Genomic DNA, 18,894 nt, shown 5'->3' with positions numbered 1-18,894 from the left:
GAAAGGCGAAATACCCTCAGACTTAAAGAAGAATATAATGATTCCAATCCCAAAGGAAGGACGTGTTGACAGATGTGAAAATTATCAAACTATCAGTTTAATAAGCCACGGCTGCAAAACACTAACACGAATTCTTTACAGAAGAAAGGAAAAGATTGTAGAAGCCGACCTCGGGAAAGATCAGTTTGGATTCCGTAGAAATGTTGGAACACGTGAGGCATACTGACCCTACGACTTATCTTAGAAGATAGATTAAGGAAAGGCAAACCTACGTTTCTAGCATTTGTAGACTCAGAGAGAGCTTTTGACTATTTTGACTGGAATACTCTCTTTCAAATTCTGAAGGTGGCAGGGGTAAAATACAGCAAGCGAAAGGCTATTTACAATTTCCACAGAAACCAGGTGGCAGTTATAAGAGTATAGGGGCATGAAAGAGAAGCAGTGGTTGGGAAGGGAGTGAGACAGGGTTGTAGCCTGTCGCCAATGTTGTTCAATCTGTATATTGTGCAAGCAGTAAAGGTAACAAAAGAAGAATTCGGAGTAGGAATTAAAATCCACGGAGAAGAAGTAAAAAGTTTGAGGTTCGCCGATGACATTGTAATTCTGTAAGAGACAGCAAAGGACCTGTAAGAGCAGTTGAATGGAATGAACAGTGTCTTGAAAGGATGCTATAAGATGAACATCAACAATAGCAAAACGAGGATAATGGAGTGTAGTTAAAAATGGTTCAAATGGCTCTGAGCACTATGCGACTTAACTTCTGAGGTCATCAGTCGCCTAGAACTTAGAACTAATTAAACCTAACTAACCTAAGGACATCACACACATCCATGCCCGAGGCAGGATACGAACCTGCCACCGTAGCAGTTGCTCGGTTCCAGACTGTAGCGCCTTCAAACCGCACGGCCACTCCGGCCAGCTGGAGTGCAGTCGATTTAAATCGTGTGATGCTGCGGGAATTAGATTAGGAAATGAGAGTGATGAGTTTTGCTATTTGGGGAGCAAAATAACCGATGATGGTAGAAGTCGAGAAAATATAAAATATTGACAGGCAATGACAAGGAAAGCGTTTCTGAAGAAGAGAAATTTGTTAACATCGAGTATAGATTTAAGTGTCAGGAAGTCGTTTCTGAAAGTATTTGTATGGAGTGTGGTCATGTATGGAAGTGAAACGTGGACGATAAATAGTTTGGACAAGAAGAGAATAGAAGTTTTCGAAATGTGGTGCTACAGAAGAATGTTGGAGATTAGATGGGTTGATCACATAACTAATGAGGATGTATTGAACAGAATTGGAGAGAAGTGAAATTTTTGGCACAACTTGACTAGAAGAAGGGATCGGTTCGTAGGACATGTTCTGAGGCCTCAAGGGATCACCAATTTAGTATTGGAGGGCAGCGTGGAGGGTACAAATCGTAGAGGGAGACAAGAGATGAATACACTAAACAGATTCAGAAGGGTGTTGGTTGCAGTAGGTACTGGGAGATGAAGAAGTTTGCACAGGAGAGAGTAACATGGAGAGCTGCATCAAACCAATCTCTGGACTGAAGACCACAACAACAGATTAGGACAATAACCTCAGTGACCTACTTGATACCATTCAAGAGGAGTACACTTTGTTACGCAACAACTGAACCGGTAACAACACTAACACGGTACTACTATATACACACGCTTTTTATAGCCCCTCCCTGAGACAGTGACCATGATGTGCGCGCCATGTAAATGGTGTCAGCTAGAAAGGTACGCACAATGCGAGGCGGTGCACTAGTGGGCAAACTGAATTTGATATGGGTATGCTAACTACGGGCCAACGGCCTTTCAGTAGTGGTAACACCGGTTTTCGTCAGATCACCGAAGTTAAGCGCTGTCGGACTGGGCTAGCACTTGGATGGGTGACCATCCGGTCTGCCGAGCGCTGTTGGCAAGCGGGCTGCACTCTGCCCTTGTGAGGTAAGCTGAGGAGCTACTTGTTGAGAAGTAGTGGCTCCGGTCTCGACAACTGACATACGGCCGAGAGAGCGATACGCTGACGACATGCCCCTCCATATCCACATCCAGTGATACCTTCGGGCTGAGGATGACATCGCGGCCGGTTGGTACCGTTGGGTCTTAGTGGCCTGTTCAGGCGGAGTTTAGTTTTTATGCATAGTACGGTGTTAATGACACCAGTTTGACATTACATCCATCAACAAGTATTTGTGGCTGACCTCTTACTAACTAGCATATTGCAAAAGAGGTGAATTCCGAGAAGAGAATTCATGTGTTTGCCGAGCACAATACCTGTACTACCGACCAACAGAAATGTAATGTTGTAGGGTTAGTCTACCTTCCCGTCATAAAATGCATTCACGCAATGACAAGACCAGGAAAGCATGGTAGAAATTCAGTAATGAGTAGTGAGCTCGTGTAATATGTTTCAATGCTGGAACTAAGTGTATCTGAAAAATTGTATGAAAGTATTTAATGTAACAGCGTTCACTCACTGTCATAGGAATCATTCCAAATAGGAGGCTGGAACTTACAAAATGACGATGCATTCATATAAATTGTCCACCACGTCCTTATCCACCACTATTGTCTAAAGCACGTCTCTCTAAATGAACTGAGATACTTTTAATTTGTTTTGTTTATCTCGTAGAGTACCAATTTTGCTTTAGGTTTTTCGATCCCCAGAATGTTTCAAACTGTTTTGGATTCCAAACTCTTCCTTGCGCTAATTTATCTCATTTTATTGTGAGAAAATGAGTTTCAGCATCCGTTAGTTGGTGAAATGTCGAGCATACAGTTTAAACACATTAACAGTAGCAAGAGGAGGTTCAGCATGAATTGGTTTACGTGAATGAGGTCTGTCAAACAGTTGTTCGCAGGCGTTTTGCCTCATAGTTTGATTATGAGATGGACTGGATAGTCTGATATTTCTGTGCTTTTCAGTTGATATATTACGTGGTAAATGGTAACTTCAAATGATATTCCTCATTTTGGTCAGGTTATAAAGCAATTCTTGAAATACTTTTCACGGCGAGGAAACTATACAACAACAGCATTCTTTTAATGGATGTAGAATCACTTCAGCTATTATTTTTAAATGTAATCGACACTTCAAAAAGTGGCTACGGCAATTACGTAGATAGTTACTTACTCATATTTTGCGAAGTTGCTCCACGTATCTATCATCTGAGCCCTAATAATACCTCCATCTGTGTCAGGATCCAGAGACGTTGCTGAGGCAAACATATAATGTATATCGTCAGCGTGAGCTGCTCCTGAAGATATTAAGAAATAAAGTAATTATGAGTATGTGCACAATAATGTTGTTGTATCAACAGAGTAATCAAAAACAATTCTTTCACTGAAATATAGATCACAGTAATTTTCAAGATATGGAACAGGTATTGTGGTCAAGTCTTCATTTATTAAATACGGAAGTACAACTACAGATTATTTTTACAATGTACGTTAACTTATTAATTATACGTCTTCCTTTCTTATAATTAAAGTTCCTCTAGCATTAAATTAAACAGAAATCAATTGTTGATGGACGAAAACCCGCACTATTTTACGTCAATCAGACAACAAAACACACAATTGTGAATGAAGAAGAGAGAGTGAAGATCATTTATTATATCTGTACGACGGGGCGTTCAGTATGTCATGAAGCACATTTTATTATGAAAGCAAGTAGTCTTTTCAAAAAATGGTTCAAATGGCTCTAAGCACTCTAGGACTTAACATCTGAGGTCATCAGTCCCCTAGACTTAGAACTACTTAAACCTAACTAACCTAAGGACATCACACACATCCATGCCCCAGGCAGGACTCGAACCAGCGACCGTAGCAGCAGCGCGGTTCCGGACTGAAGCGCCTAGAACCGCTAGGCCACACAAGTTGTCTTTTCTTTCTAGATTTTCAGTACATCATATCTTTTCGCTACAAAATTCTATTTCTCAATATAATCCCATTCAATGCGACGGCCTTACGCCACCTGATTGTGAAGGCCCGTATGCCCGTACGGTATCTCACTGCTCGTCGACATCGGAGCCAATGTTTTGCTGCATCAGTAACATCGCTATCAGTCACGTACTGCTTCCCGTGGAGTGCGTCCTTTATTGAGCCAAACAGACGGAAGTCGGAAGATGGAACAGCCAGAATATGGGGTGCATGAGTTGAACAGTCCAATGAAGTTTTGGTACGCCATCTAGGGTGCGCAGTCTTGTGTCAGGTCTTGAGTGGTCATACAGAAAAGGAGTTCATTTTTGTGGCGACATACTCAAGTCGCTCCTTCAATCTTTAGAAGGTAGAAAAATATACTTCAGAGTTGATAGTTACACCTTGGAGGAGGATATTAAACAGAATGACTCCTTCAGAGTCCCAGAAGGCAGTCGCCAGCTGAGGATGCGGCTTTGAACTTTTTCTTCGGAGGAGAAGTGGTGTGGCGTCCATCCATGGATTTCTGTTTTGTTTCACGTTCCAATGATGAACCCATGTTTCATCGCCCATGATGATGTTTGACAAAAAATTGTCACGAACAGCCTCGCAATGCACAAACAGTACCACACAGACAGTCCTTCGTTGCCCTTTATGTTCTTCCGTTAGGCGGCGAGGCACCAGTGGGCATACGCCCTCAAGTACTCCAGCTGGTGGACGATTGTGTCAGCACTACCACCAGAGGCGTTCAGTTGTGAAGCGCGGTGTCTGACTTTGATCCATCGACCACTTCGAATGAGAGTGTCCGCACGTTCCAACATAGCACGCGTTACAGCTGTGTGCGGCGGGTAGGTACGCGGAAGACCGGGCAGGTTTGCGTGACCTTCTTATGATGATGAGAGGCGCCTCGCCCAACTACTCCCCGTGCTTTTGTTCACTGCCATGTCTCCGTAGACATTCTGGAAGCGCTTATGAATATCTGCGATGCTCTGGATTTCCGGCGAAAGAAACTCAATGACAGCTCTCTGCTTGAAACGCACCTCCTTTATGGTCACAATTTTTAATGCTACATATAGCGCCACCACCAACCGAAACTTCATGAAACTTTAGAGGCTGAAGCGGGAATATTACACGACGTCCCTCGACAAATTCCGCATTTTTTTCAACCGAAATTGGCCGAGAAGAAAAATGTGTTGCATTACTTATTGAAAGCTCCTCGTAGTTTTTCTAAATTTGCAATTGGTAGATAAAACAAAATTAGTTGGCGTCCTAATATCTCGCAATTCTCATTAAAGTAACATTCCTTTTTCCACTCTTATGCACTGTTTGCTGAATGCGTGTTAGTGAACCGTGGCTAGCAAAGAAGAAACCATTTGAAAGGCGGTCTACGAGTCGTTTTAGAAGACGAGAGGGAAGGACAACTCTGTCAGGAAATGTGGGTGCACATTCTGTATTCAGGAATCCACTGTGTTCATTGCACCTGGCAGATCCTTTTGGTGGAAAATGTTGCATTCAGCAACCCAGGGAATGTTATCTGAGGGTTACAATTGATATGTCATGAAACTGTTCATAGAGATTGAACACACATTGAGTGCCAAAACTATTACACTTAACATCAATTGTACCCTCAAGGACATTGCGCTTGGCTTCCCTGTGCGTGGATGTGTCACACACCTCATAATTATTACAATTGGCGTCCTTGTTTGGGGAAAATGGCGTTAATTTTAATTCGCGGTATTAAGCTTCACAGTTATTACAATGTGAGGGAAAAGGCTTATATGCACTTCAGCCTTTACGTTAAAAATACCTATTAAAACGTGTCTGTATGTACCTCTGGACTGTGTTTAGTGGTTTCCTTTGTACATTGTATGTATGTATCGATCTCTTGTTTCTCGCTTCTATTTCCACGTGTAACAGAGCGTAAAGGTTCGATTAGAAAAACAGAAACTGGCTGCTTTCACAGTTCGTGATGTGAAATACCATCTTTACACGTCACTGTGTGCACCAGTGTTTCATATAGGCTGTTAGGCCGGTGTGGCCATTTCATCTAGTAATAGGTTGGAGCATTTAACTTACAAGCGTCGTCTGTGTTTAACACTACGTGCGTCTTAGGGCTTAACTGACAACCAGTGCCTGTGCTCTTGGGCATGTTCACGTAAACTAGGGACGTTAAGACACAGTTGGGAAAATCCACTCGCATAAGCGACTCTGTTAAAAGGCAATATATTATGACAGAGTGCTGTTCACTTCCTACAGTAGCGAGAATCCACGGAAAGTTTTTAAGCGCATTGGAACCCGTATAGCTCACAGTGTGGTGGGTGTCAACGCCACATCACAGGATCTGGTGGTCACAGGTATTTCCGCCATGTGCACAAGACACGCGGCTATCTCGGATAGATCTGGTGGCAGCATACAACGCTGATGCACCCTCAGGTATTTCGGAGTGCTCCGCTCAGCGCGAATTCTTGAACATGGGGTCCTACAGCACACGAACCCAATGGATTCCCTTGTTGAAACCACAACTACTGTAGTGGGAGCGTTATCATCGAAATTTGACTGTGGATTAAAGGGAATATGTCACCTGGCTGGATCGATCAGGTCCCTTGTTATATCACGTCGTTGGTCCCGTCGGAATTCGCGATCACCCACCGAACGGCTGTTAGGAGCATGCTCTCGTACGAGGCAGGTAGTATTATGCCGTAGCGGAGACTACTAGGCTTCCATGAGATCTGTGGTTGTATTCGAAGACACAAAGGCAGCTTTGTGAATTTCGTGAACGTTATTACGGACCACCTGCATACCTTCATGCTTGATATCTTCCCCAAAGGGGGTGGCATCTACCAGAAGAACAGTTGCCCATGTTAAAAGGCGTAAATCCTGCTTTAGCTGCTACAGTGGATGGAAGAGCATGATATCGAACTCACATTCAAATCATTGTCCCCAAAGCTCGGCTTAACGGAATCCGATTGAATAAATCTGGGACGTTGTCGAGCGTCTCCATCGTACCGAAAAATCAACAGCTTATAACTTACGGAAGTTGTGCGATCTGTGATCAGACATCTAATGCTCCATACTTCCGGAAACCTACTAAGGAATTGTAGGATCCATGCCATGCAGATTTCAAATATGAAGCAACAGGCAACTAAGAAAGTGGTCATAATGGTTTGGCTAATCAGTATTTATCAGCTTATAATGAATATAACTAGTGGTTCCCAACGTGATCTAGTTGCAGCACTCATCAAACGAGGACGTTGGTATAAAATCTCTCTATAAAAACTACTACTTAAAGTAGAACTGCTACTACTACTTAAAGCAGTAGATGAGTTTTGCTATTTGGGCAGCAAATTAACATATGATGGTCGAAGTAGAGAGGATATAAAATGTAAGCTGGCAATCGCAAAAAAGCATTTCTTGAGAAGAGAAATTTGTTAACATCAAATATAGATTTTTTCTGAGCTGGAGTGTAGCTACATATGGAAGTAAAACATGGACCATAAAGAGATTAGACCAAAAGAGAATAGAAGCTTTCGAAATTTTATATTACAGAAATATGTTGAAGATTATATAGATAGAGTACGAAACTAATAAGGAGGTAGTGAACAGAAATGGGGAGACAAGAAGTTTGTGGCACAACTTGACCAATAGAAGGGATCGGTTGACAGGACGCACTCTGAGACATCAAGGGATCACCCATGTACTATTAGAGGGAAGTGTGGGGGGTAAAAATTGTAGAGGGAGACCAAGAGATGAATACACTAAGCAGATACAGAAGGATGTAGGTTGCAACAGTTATCCGGAGATGAAGAGGCTCACACAGGTTAGAGTAGGAAGGAGAGCTGCATCATGCCAGTCTTCGGATTGAAGACCACAACAACAACAACTACATATAAATTATCTACAAAACTGTCATTCGTAGATTGCAGTTCAGTGAATTTTCTACATGTGAGTTCATTCTGCGCTTTAGTTGAAATTCACCACGGGCTACTGCTGCGCGGTGTGGGATCCTTAGCAGATAGGATTCACAGAATACATTTAAAAAGTTCAAAGAAGGGCTGCACGTTTTGTATTATCGCGAAATAGGGGAAACAGTATCTCTGATATGATACAGGATTTGGGGTGGACTTCAGTAAAACAAAGGTGTTGTTCGTTTCGGGGGAATCTTCTCACGAAATTTCAATCACCAATTTTGTCCTCCGAATGCGATAATATTTTGCAGACGTCAATCTACGTACGGACAAACGATCACCATAATAAAATAAGGGAAACCACAACTCGCATGGAAAGATATACGTGTTCGTTTTTTCCGCGTGCTATACGACCGATGAATCGTCCGCGAGGGGCTTAAATGCGATTTTCAGTTTATCCATGTACATGTAGATGTAGATATAGAAGGGCGGCACGACAAATACACCAACATTATTTTTTACGTAAGATGAATATCCCAGATGAAAATGTCAGCAGAGAAGTTGGATGATATGCAAGAAACACACAACTTTTTCCAGTAAATTAACCATGGCCGGCAGTCTGGTGGATTTTATCCAATGGGCTCAATGTCAATTTGTACAGGAAACAGCACTGAGTTTTTCAGAATGGCGGGCTTTATTTCACTTGCGCACAAACTGCCGGTGACTATGTGATGAGGTCAGATTTGTAAAGAAGTAGGCCTTAAATTCACAGTACCAATTTTCGTGAGTCTCACAAAGAACACCACAATAATTAAAGCGTGAGTGATGTGATTTGTACGGAACCATGACTTGTGCGGCAAGAGCCAGAATACCGTTTTAAATACTCACACTGAACGTGCATGAGGTGTGCTTAATACGTGGAGACATGCTCGGTGTGCTGGTGTTTGTATTTTTGCAGTACCTGTCGTACTTTTAATCATATTATATACTCTGTAGGTAAGTGTGGCTAAGGCTTTGGAGCAATGGCAATAACGGTTCCCGTCAGATCATCGAGGTTAAGCGCTGTTGAATTTGGCTGGCAATTGGATGGGTGACCGGCCGGTCTGACGAGCGCTGTTGGCAACTTTGGTGCACTCAGCCCTTGACTGAGGAATTAGTGGCCGCGGTCGCGAAAACTGACAACGGCCGGGTGAGCGGTGTGCTGTTGGGCCTTCCGGGGCGTTTTCGGACGGTGTTTAGTTTAAAGGGTAGGTAAATATGAATAGCGGTCTATAATTGGACCTATGATGAGAGGCAGTTGCATAGTTTGTTTATGTGAATCGCACACAAATAAAACTGTTTTGTTTTGTTTTTTAAATTTTTCTCTCAAACGGAATTGTACGGCTGACTCTTCACTACTGTACGTAAGCCTGTGACACAAAGTTGTGTTAACGGAAGGAATGGGAAGATTCAAAGATTAATCGTGAGTTTTGTCATGAGTTATTATTTTTAATGCTGGTAATTCTTGACAGACTCCAAAAACGCCAGAAAAAGTCCTTTGGGCATCGCTGAGAAGTTTCCCCGCGAACTTTTGATGTCCCACGTTTCAGCACAGGAAACGTATTACCTACTCCAACAGAGAACTCGTATCGTTACCACGAGACCCCGAGGGAACGAATCGAGTAGGTGCAGAAAAGTGCCGAAAACACTCCTTCCGGTATACTATTGATGAATAAAACACGAAACTGGTAAGGGAAGACTAAGGTGTAGTATACCATATATCCTCCGCCAAACACGGTACTTTGAGATGTGGAGTACAAATAGAGAAATTCTTATATTAACTCAATTATTTGTTATAGGATCACTGCAACAACTACCACATAACATATTTTTATAGATTCCCTCGTGAGGGCATCACTTATATATCTTTCCGACAATTTAATTATTCTTTTTTTATAAAAAAAAGAAAGGCTCACCATTGTATCTTTTCCTGTCTTAAAAGTAAGACGCTCATCTTGTTGCTCTTAAGTTAATTTCTACTAATTACCGTAATTTTTGGCGCACTGGTAGCTTATATTTATTTCATATACAGGGTGTTACAACAAGGTACGGCCAAACATTCCTCACACACAAAGAAAGAAAATATGTTACGTGGATATGTGTCCGGAAACGCTTACTTTCCATCTTAGAGCTCATTTTATTACTTCTCTTCAAATTACATTAACCATGGAATGGAAACACACAGCAACAGAACGTACCAGCGTGACTTCAAACACTTTGTTACAGGAAATGTTCAAAATGTCCTCCGTTAGCGAGGATTCATGCATCCACCCTCCGTCGCATGGAATCCCTGATGCGCTGATGCAGCCCTGGAGAATAGCGTATTGTATCACAGCCGTCCACAATACGAGCACGAAGAGTCTCTACATTTGGTACCGGGGTTGCGTAGACAAGAGCTTTCAAATGCCCCCATAAATGAAAGTCAAGAGGGTTGAGGTCAGGAGAGCGTGGAGGCCATGGAATTGGTCGGCCTCTGCCAATCCATCGGTCACCGAATCTGTTGTTGAGAAGCGTACGAACACTTCGACTGAAATGTGCAGGAGCTCCATCGTGCATGAACCACATGTTGTGTCGTACTTGTAAAGGCACATGTTCTAGCAGCACAGGTAGAGTTTCCCGTATGAAATTATGATAAAGTGCTCCATTGAGCGTAGGGGGAAGAACATGGGGCCCAATCAAGACATCACCAACAATGCCTGCCCAAACGTTCACAGAAAATCTGTGTTGATGACGTGATTGCACAACTGCGTGCGGATTCTCGTCAGCCCACACATGTTGATTGTGAAAATTTACAATTTGTTCAAGTTGGAATGAAGCCTCATCCGTAAAGAGAACATTCGCACTGAAATGAGGATTGACACATTGTTGGATGAACCATTCGCAGAAGTGTACCCATGGAGGCCAATCAGCTGCTGATAGTGCCTGCACACGCTGTACATGGTACGGAAACAACTGGTTCTCCCGTAGCACTCTCCATACAGTGACGTGGTCAACGTTACCTTGTACAGCAGCAAAGTCTCTGACGCTGACATTAGGGTTATCGTCAACTACACGAAGAATTGCCTCGTCTATTGCAGGTGTCCTCGTCGTTCCTTGTACAGCAGCAAAGTCTCTGACGCTGACATTAGGGTTATCGTCAACTACACGAAGAATTGCCTCGTCTATTGCAGGTGTCCTCGTCGTTCTAGGTCTTCCCCAGTCGCGAGTCATAGGCTGGAATGTTCTTTGCTCCCTAACACGCCGATCAATTGCTTCGAACGTCTTACTGTCGGGAAACCTTCGTTCTGTAAATCTGTCTCGATACAAACGTACTGCGCTACGGCTATTGCCCCGTGCTAATCCATACATCAAATGGGCATCTGCCAACTCCGAAATTTGTAAACATTGCACTGACTGCAAAATCACGTTCTTGATGAACACTAACCAGTTGATGCTACGTACTGATGTACTTGATGCTAGTACTGTAGAGCAATGAGTCGCATGTCAACACAAGCACCGAAGTCAATATTACCTTCCTTCAATTGGGCCAACTGGTGGTGAATCGAGGAAGTACAGTACATACTGACGAAACTAAAATGAGCTCTAACATGGGAATTAAGCTTTTCCGGACACATGTCCACATAACATCTTTTCTTTATTTGTGTGTGAGGAATGTTTCCTGAAAGTTTGGCCGTACCTTTTTGTAACACCCTGTATTTGTGTCATCGCAGTTTCTATTTCAACCTTACTTCTCCTTTGTGAAGCATAGGTTCAGGGATGTGATGACTATACACCGCCCACGTGCTATTACTTAATTAATTCCGTCTTTTATTTTAGAGCCTCTAATCTGATTAGCCTTATATTCGAAGCCCGATAATTTCGTGCCGTGCAGTGGGATATATTTCGTCGCATGCTACTCCAGTTTTACTCGATCTCACAGCAGCCATCTTATCACTATCCAGCAACGAATTCCACGCCTGTCTTCTGAACACAATACAAAAAGAACCAGTAATACGCGCAGAATAAGCTACAGTGGGAATTTTATTCAGCCATATCTTATTACAAAAGTATTCTAAGTCACTTCTTACACTCCCGTTGCAGCTACTGTAATACACTGAAGCGCAAAAGGAACTGGTACAGTCATGCGTCTTCAAATACAGAGATATGTAAACAAGCAGAATATGGCGCTGCCTTCAGCGACGCGTACATAAGACAACAACCGTTTGGCGCAGCTACCCCCTCCCCTCCTGAGCGGCTTCCCCCTCCTACTCCCCCTCCCACTCTTGTGCCCCCTTTCAGTGTCTCTGCACTCCCTCCTGCCTTGTCTACCCTCTTCATCTCCCGCCCCACGTGTCTCCTGCCTCTTAGTGTACCCTACTCTCTCCATCCCGCCGCTTCCCCTGCTGCCCCTTGCTCTCTCCTCCTTTTCCATCCTCTCTGACCTTTTCCTCGGCAGGTACCACCTGGCAGCTCTATTCTTCGTCGTGTGTGCTCCACGTGGGTTTTACGTGTGTTGTTCTGGAGTGTTTTTAATACTGTGGCTGACCTTTTCAGTGTCTTGTCAGTGTTTTAAGAATCGCCAACTTCGTTTTTTTTTTAACTTTCTGGTGACTCTTTTAACTGTCCCCCATGAACGTCTCCATGTCAGTGTATTTTTACCTCCATTTTCTCCCATTACTCTGTTTTATGTTCCCCTTTTTTATCGCCTTACGTATGTAACATTCCATTCTTGTTTTAGTTATCATGCCACTCAGCTGAAGAGCGGCGGATTGTGCCGCTGACAGCCCTCCCCTGCCCATAAGGAGCAGGGGAATGAAATCACAATAAAGGGGAAAAGAAGCGCAGCTGCTAAATCGGTTACTGCTGCTACAGTGGCAGGTTATCAAGATTTGAGTGTTACAGTTGGCGCATGAACGATGGAACACAGCATCTCTGAGGTAGCGATGAAGTGGGATTTGCCCGTACGAGCATTTCACGAGCGTACCTTGAATATCAGCAACCTGGTAAAACATCAGACCTCCAACATCACTGCACCCGCAAAATGATCATCAAAGATTGGCACCAATGACAACTGAAGAGAATTGTTCAACGCGACGGAAGTGCACCCACCCACCTTCCGTAAATTTCCGCAGATTTCAGTGCTGGGCCATCAACAAGTGTCACCCCACACGCCCAGAATTGCTGCAGAGTTGCTCCAGGGACACTCTTCTGTGTTTAAACACTTCCACTGGCCTCCGAACTCTAAAGACATGAACATTATCAAGCATACCTGGATGGCTTGCAATGTACTATTTAAACTTCAGCATGCTCGCAGGGGTCATATACAATATTAGGCAGGTGTACCAGTTTCTCTTCAGGGTATATCCTGTCAGAGGACAAATAACAGTCTATCTTGAGAACATAACATAACTGACTAACAGGATATATTACACAACGACCAACTCCTATACGAAATTCAAATCTCATAACAAGCTGTACTGTTAGGAACTCATGTATAATCTTTCCAAAGACGTAAAAAACAATTTGAGTATGTCAGTTTCCGGTTCGAAGGTGTATGAAATCTTATGGAACTTAACTGCTAAGGTCATCAGTCCCTAAGCTTACACACTACTTAACCTAAATTATCCTAAGGACAAACACACACAACCATGCCCGAAGGAGGACTCGAACCTCCACCGGGACCAGCCCCACAGTCCATGACTGCAGCGCCTTGGATGGTTCAAATGGCTCTGAGCACTATGGAACTTAACATCTATGGTCATCAGTCCCCTAGAACTTACAACTACTTAAACCTAACTAACCTAAGGACATCACACAACACGTAGTCATCACGAGGTAGAGAAAATCCCTGACCCCGCCGGGAATCGAACCCGGGAACGCGGGCGCGGGAAGCGAGAACGCTACCGCACGACCACAAGCTGCGGACACAGCGCCTTAGACCACACGGCTAATCCCGCGAGGCTCAGTTTCCGGATGCAATTGTTTGTGCACGTTCCATTAGAGTTCTCACATGTCTATGTCTGTATGTGTTTATGCATGTAATTGAGAGGAAATAAGCTGGCCGCTAGGCTGAAGTCTGCTTGCGTAGCTCAGTTCCTTCTCTACTATCAAGTGAACATTGTATTATACGACGAAATATGTACTGTCCTGCCAGACTGTAGCTAAAACAATGGTATGGTATTGATTATAAATGTAATTTCACATAGAAATCAAGAAGCGTTTCTGAAATACTACAATTTGCTAACTATACTATTTTAATGATTGATTTTTATTACCTGGACCACCGGGATATGCACTGAGAGGACCGACGAAAGAAAATACGTAGTAGTAGACCGGACATGAGGAGTAGCGAGACATGCTCCTCACAATCGCGTCCACCCCTTCCACGAAGCACAGATGTGAATCGAACTGTAAACCGTAAAAAAAGTATCAGGAAAATTGCGGAGTACGTCATAATACTAGAAACATGCCAAAATTTCTTGTTTGAGGGTAGTTCCTTGAAGACACAGCAGAAGCTAGATACCGTAAAATGTTATCTGCGCAGTCGCACTGTTAGAGGTCCATGATTAAGGAATTTGTTGCTAGCGCACTCGAGCAGATGTAATTTCGATGGATTGCTCACGCGCTGCCTGCGATGTGTAAGCCATAAGAGAATCTCAGACCAGAGAGCAGTGTTGTTAGCAGTAGGAGTAAGTTGTAGCTAGCAGTCGTGTGTATGAAGTTGGCTGGGACGGTCGTGGGGAGCGATGGCGGAGCATGAGTGATATAATATAAGGTAAAGGCAGCCTCGCGCATATGTAGTATTCTTATATCAAGTCCCATGTAAATGTTTAAAAAATCTCTTAATAGTAATCTTTTTTATAAAAATTAACTTCTGACAGTCATTCATCTCAATTTAAAGAATTTACTAATTTCTCCAATCCATGGTCATCCCTATTACTGTAAAGAAAAAGCAGTTGTTTCCTTTTATACATGACAAATCTATCGGCCAACATTGCACTGGGCTGTACCAGAAAAATTTATTATAAGAGCAGATATATATGCGTTATCCGGTGACTTCACTGAGGTAAGAATTTTCAATTTTTTTCAGTATGATCTTTCAGGGCCATGACGCAGCACTGCTGACGTCCAAAATTTACCTTTCAAATTCACAGTCAATTATTGCAAGGTTATCTATGAGTCACATTTTTTTTTATTAGGAGATTAGTCACATTTCATTGTTCCAAGGTTACGGAATTTATCTGTGGGAGGTTACGCTGAACGTGAATTATATACTTAAATTTTTTACTGTTGGGAGGTTATTATACATATTATTTATCTGTGGGGAGCTTGCAGCACATTCACCAGTGTTAGAGCAGGAACAACTCGATCATACCATGGAAGTCTGCACTGAGAAGCAGCAATTGCTGCACGATACCCTACTGAGAAGGTAGTAATCAGGAAGAAAGGTTAACGGTTGAGTAATTTACGGATAAATCCGTTAGAAAAGTAGATGCAACATTTACGAGAGTGGAGACTTGAGGGTAAATGCTACTGAGGAAAATCGTACTTGCGCGACTGTGACGTAACGGCATTAATGTTACACCAAATAAAAAAAAAATGTTCAAATGGCTCTGAGCACTATGGGACTTAACATCTGACGTCATCAGTCCCCTAGAACTTACAACTACTTAAACATAACTAACCTAAGGACATCACACACATCCATGTCCGAGGTAGGATTTGAACCTGCGACAGTAGCGGTCGCGCGGTTCCAGACTGAAGCGCCTAGAACCTCGCGGCCACAAAGGCCGGCTACACCAAATCCTTGTAACAAAAAACTGCTATACGTTCTGCTTAATCCAGCCCACGAAGCACCGTGTAAACACATATCTAGTAGGTGATATTGATTCCGATACTACTCAAGGCTAGGGACGTCTTATCTGCTTCTGGAAGCTTGGAAAGTCCGAACGATCCAATACAGCAAGTTCCACTACAAGTTTCCACAGCGCTCGAATAGGGAGAGCAAGTGGGTAGCGAAGGGCGAAGACAGCTCCAGCTAAGTGAAATTACGAAATTGCTTACGGCTAGTCAGCAGGAGCTATTGGCGGGAAATCTGCACGTGACAGATATCGGAGAAATCGACACGTAGCCCACGAGACTTAGCTGGTTCTGGAGAGGTAGCTGAGCGCCTGAAGGAAAAAAAGAGGACAGGATGATAGGTGTTACATATAATTTTGGTCTCTAGTATGGTTGATGTGCGCGAGGGCGCAGTAGAAGCAGACAATGTTTAGCTTTGGTAGAGACAGAAGTCAAAGTTTAGCTGTGCTAGAGTAAAGCAGATTATGATTATCTGTGTTAGAGTGAGGAAGCTGACAATACTAACCTGTGTTAGAGTGAGGAAGCAATGGCAATATTATATTTGAAATTTAAAGTTTCAGTTCATCAATGAATTTTTTATGAATGAGGAAGTCTTATAGAATATCAGGTAAATGTTATAATGAAGATGGGAAAGTGCATTGTTTGGATGTTAAGAACTTCATTAAATTTAAAAACCGTCTTGAGCACTTTTTCACAGTGTACAAAAAAATTGGTGTTGTCATTTATGCGCGTATTTCATTTTCTTACGAACCAACCTCTTATAAATATTTTTAATGGATCATTCAGCCAAGTATGTTCGATAAATAATTCGGTTTGCAATGAAGAGGGAACTTATTGCACCCCTCGAGTGTCTCCGTGTAGATGCAGTAATTTGCAGCTTTAGCATAGCGGCGCACAGGACAGAGCAGTACTACAACGTGTTATCCACATTTACGCAGAACAGAGGTAAGGAGAAATATTATGACTGTTTATTTATTCAATCGGGGCCAACTTATGTCATTCAGAGACAGTTTTTGTGATCAAATTTTGGAAAGCTAATTACTCTATGTGTAAGTAGGCTGTTCAGTTTTTTGATGTTGGTAACGCCATGTAGCGCTCTCTGTTAAAATCTCTGACTGCGCTGTGTGCAGTCTGTGGCTGGTTGGACACGTTGTTGGAAGCTGTTCGCCTGAGCGTAGTGTTGGACGGTTGTGTGTGAACAGACCGTAGCGTTGGGCAGTTGGAGGTGAGCCGCCAGCAGCGGTGGATGTGGGGAGAGAGATGCCGGAGTTCTGAGATGTTAATATGAGCGGACGACCTGGACATGTGTCCGTCAGAAAAAGGAAATCTGTTGAACTGCATGTCAACGAATTTTGAACACTATTAAGGTAAATACATTGTTTGTTCTGTATCAAAATCTTTCATTTGCCAACTATATGCATATCAGTAGTTAGTGCCTTCAGTAGTTAGAACCTTTTATTTAGTAGGCAGTATTGGCGCTCGATTTATTGCAGTAGTTAGAGTAACGAAGATTTTTGTGAGATAAGTGATTCGTGAAGGGTTTAGGTTATTGTTAGCCAGGGCTATTCTCTTGTAGGGATTATTGAAAGTCAGATTGCGTTGCCCTAAAAGTATTGTGTATCAGTTTGGTGATGATCACAATAAATAAGGAGAAAACAGTCTCAGTACGTTCAGTTTCACTCTGGGGTTTGAAAATCACGTAACGTAGTTTTACCAGCAGTCATTCTTTACACTCAAAGGAGAAGTTTCATATGTTTAATGTCCAAGTGAACTATTCAGGTTGTTTATACTAGCCAAAATTCTTGCAATCAGATTCCCTTTTCATTACGACAATTAATACTACGGTGCAGCTTTTCTTTCACATTACGACAGTACAAGATTCATTACGTCAGTTCATTTATTATTATAGCTCAGAGCTTAAAATCGTAAACTGAGTACTTCAGTCTATATTTTTATCTATTTCGATAATTTTCAGATATTTATTTAGATAACTTTCGAGGATGTATGTTGGTCTCGTCTTGTAAGGGGAACAATCACAGTATTTGTCTTAAGCGACATAGAATAACAGCGGAAAATTTATACGGGAACGGCAAACGATATTTGAACTGTAATCAGTCCAGACACGAGGCCAACACTAAAACGACTCCGTCATTTCGGTTTCTGGAACAGAATCGAAGTAGGAGGACGAGCTAGACGGAACGCGAGGACGCACTGAGTAGAAAGCTAATCTCTCTTAACAGCGTTGGAACAATAGCACCGATCTGAGACTTGAGGAAGAAGATGAGAGTTGTTCAAATTACTACTTGAACTATGACAAATTGAGGGAAATTTTTTAATTGGGGTAAAGGAAGGTGCCTGGTCAGAAGGGTAATATAAAGATGTATCCTTCAACGATAGAAAATTTTCATGAAGTAGCCTAGAAATTAAGAAGTTAATTGATAGAAAAATGGGTGCAGGTGTTTAGAGAAATTTGAGGGTGTCCTTTACAATTTGCCGTCTACCATGTATTCTGTTTACGATGTGCGTTTCTAGCGAGCAATGTTTTTGCTTTTATATCTGTGCCCATTGATCGACTACTGCATATTCACCGCATGGTGCATTCAGATACACCTGATTCTCGGCCTGAGGTCTTCGAAGCGAGTTTGGCTTAGTACAATGAATATCAAGGGCGCAGTCGCCACACACGAAATTTCGGTTTTGAAGGAGAATGAAGTGTTCTGATTCATGGTTACGGCGTGCTTTAGAACGAGGCTCGACTACACTGACAACTATGGACAGCGATAACTAACAACAACTTAGGGTTTGTATTGATGCAGTGCTACTGACAGTGGTACATCGTATTTTTACAAGCCGACTCAAAAATGCAATTAATTTATTCCTTCAGTTTACGTCCTGGCGAGATATAATGGAAGGGTGTGGCTTCTTATGCAGTCTTAAAAAATGGGCAGCAGAGTGGCACTGACAGTTACGACCAGTGTGGGGTCTACACCATTCTGTTTGTGTTCTATATGATTGGTCTTCGTCTTTAGCAAGCCGTATTTCATTCATCAAAACGTTACTCATCTTACATTTTTCAAATCTATATTATGGAGAGGGTCATTGTGTGATTGTGCTGAGAATACAATGTCAAACATGTAAAATTAATCTGATTGTTCCGTGTAAAATATTTGCAGGATCCAATAAT

The 18,894-nt window shown here is 42.5% G+C and overlaps 1 protein-coding gene and 1 pseudogene across 1 annotated transcript in view; one reads left to right on the top strand and one right to left on the bottom strand.

Moving 5' to 3' along the window:
- The first annotated feature begins 1,809 nt into the window (after nt 1-1,809).
- On the top strand, nt 1,810-1,927 carry LOC126163781 (5S ribosomal RNA; annotated as a pseudogene).
- A 1,246-nt stretch (nt 1,928-3,173) lies between these two features.
- The window catches only part of LOC126156935 (venom carboxylesterase-6-like), a 67,595-nt gene continuing 51,874 nt past the window's right edge, over nt 3,174-18,894 (bottom strand). The window contains exon 9 of the mRNA XM_049916342.1: nt 3,174-3,266. Within this exon, the coding sequence (XP_049772299.1) occupies nt 3,174-3,266 (93 nt within the window). The remainder of the gene's footprint in view (nt 3,267-18,894) is intronic.

The sequence above is a fragment of the Schistocerca cancellata genome, chromosome 2 (genome assembly GCF_023864275.1).
Source record: "Schistocerca cancellata isolate TAMUIC-IGC-003103 chromosome 2, iqSchCanc2.1, whole genome shotgun sequence".
In the NCBI taxonomy this organism is placed as follows: Eukaryota; Metazoa; Arthropoda; class Insecta; order Orthoptera; family Acrididae; genus Schistocerca; species Schistocerca cancellata.
The sequence above is the reverse complement of the archived record's forward strand: the minus strand, read 5'-3'. Positions and strand labels throughout refer to the sequence as shown.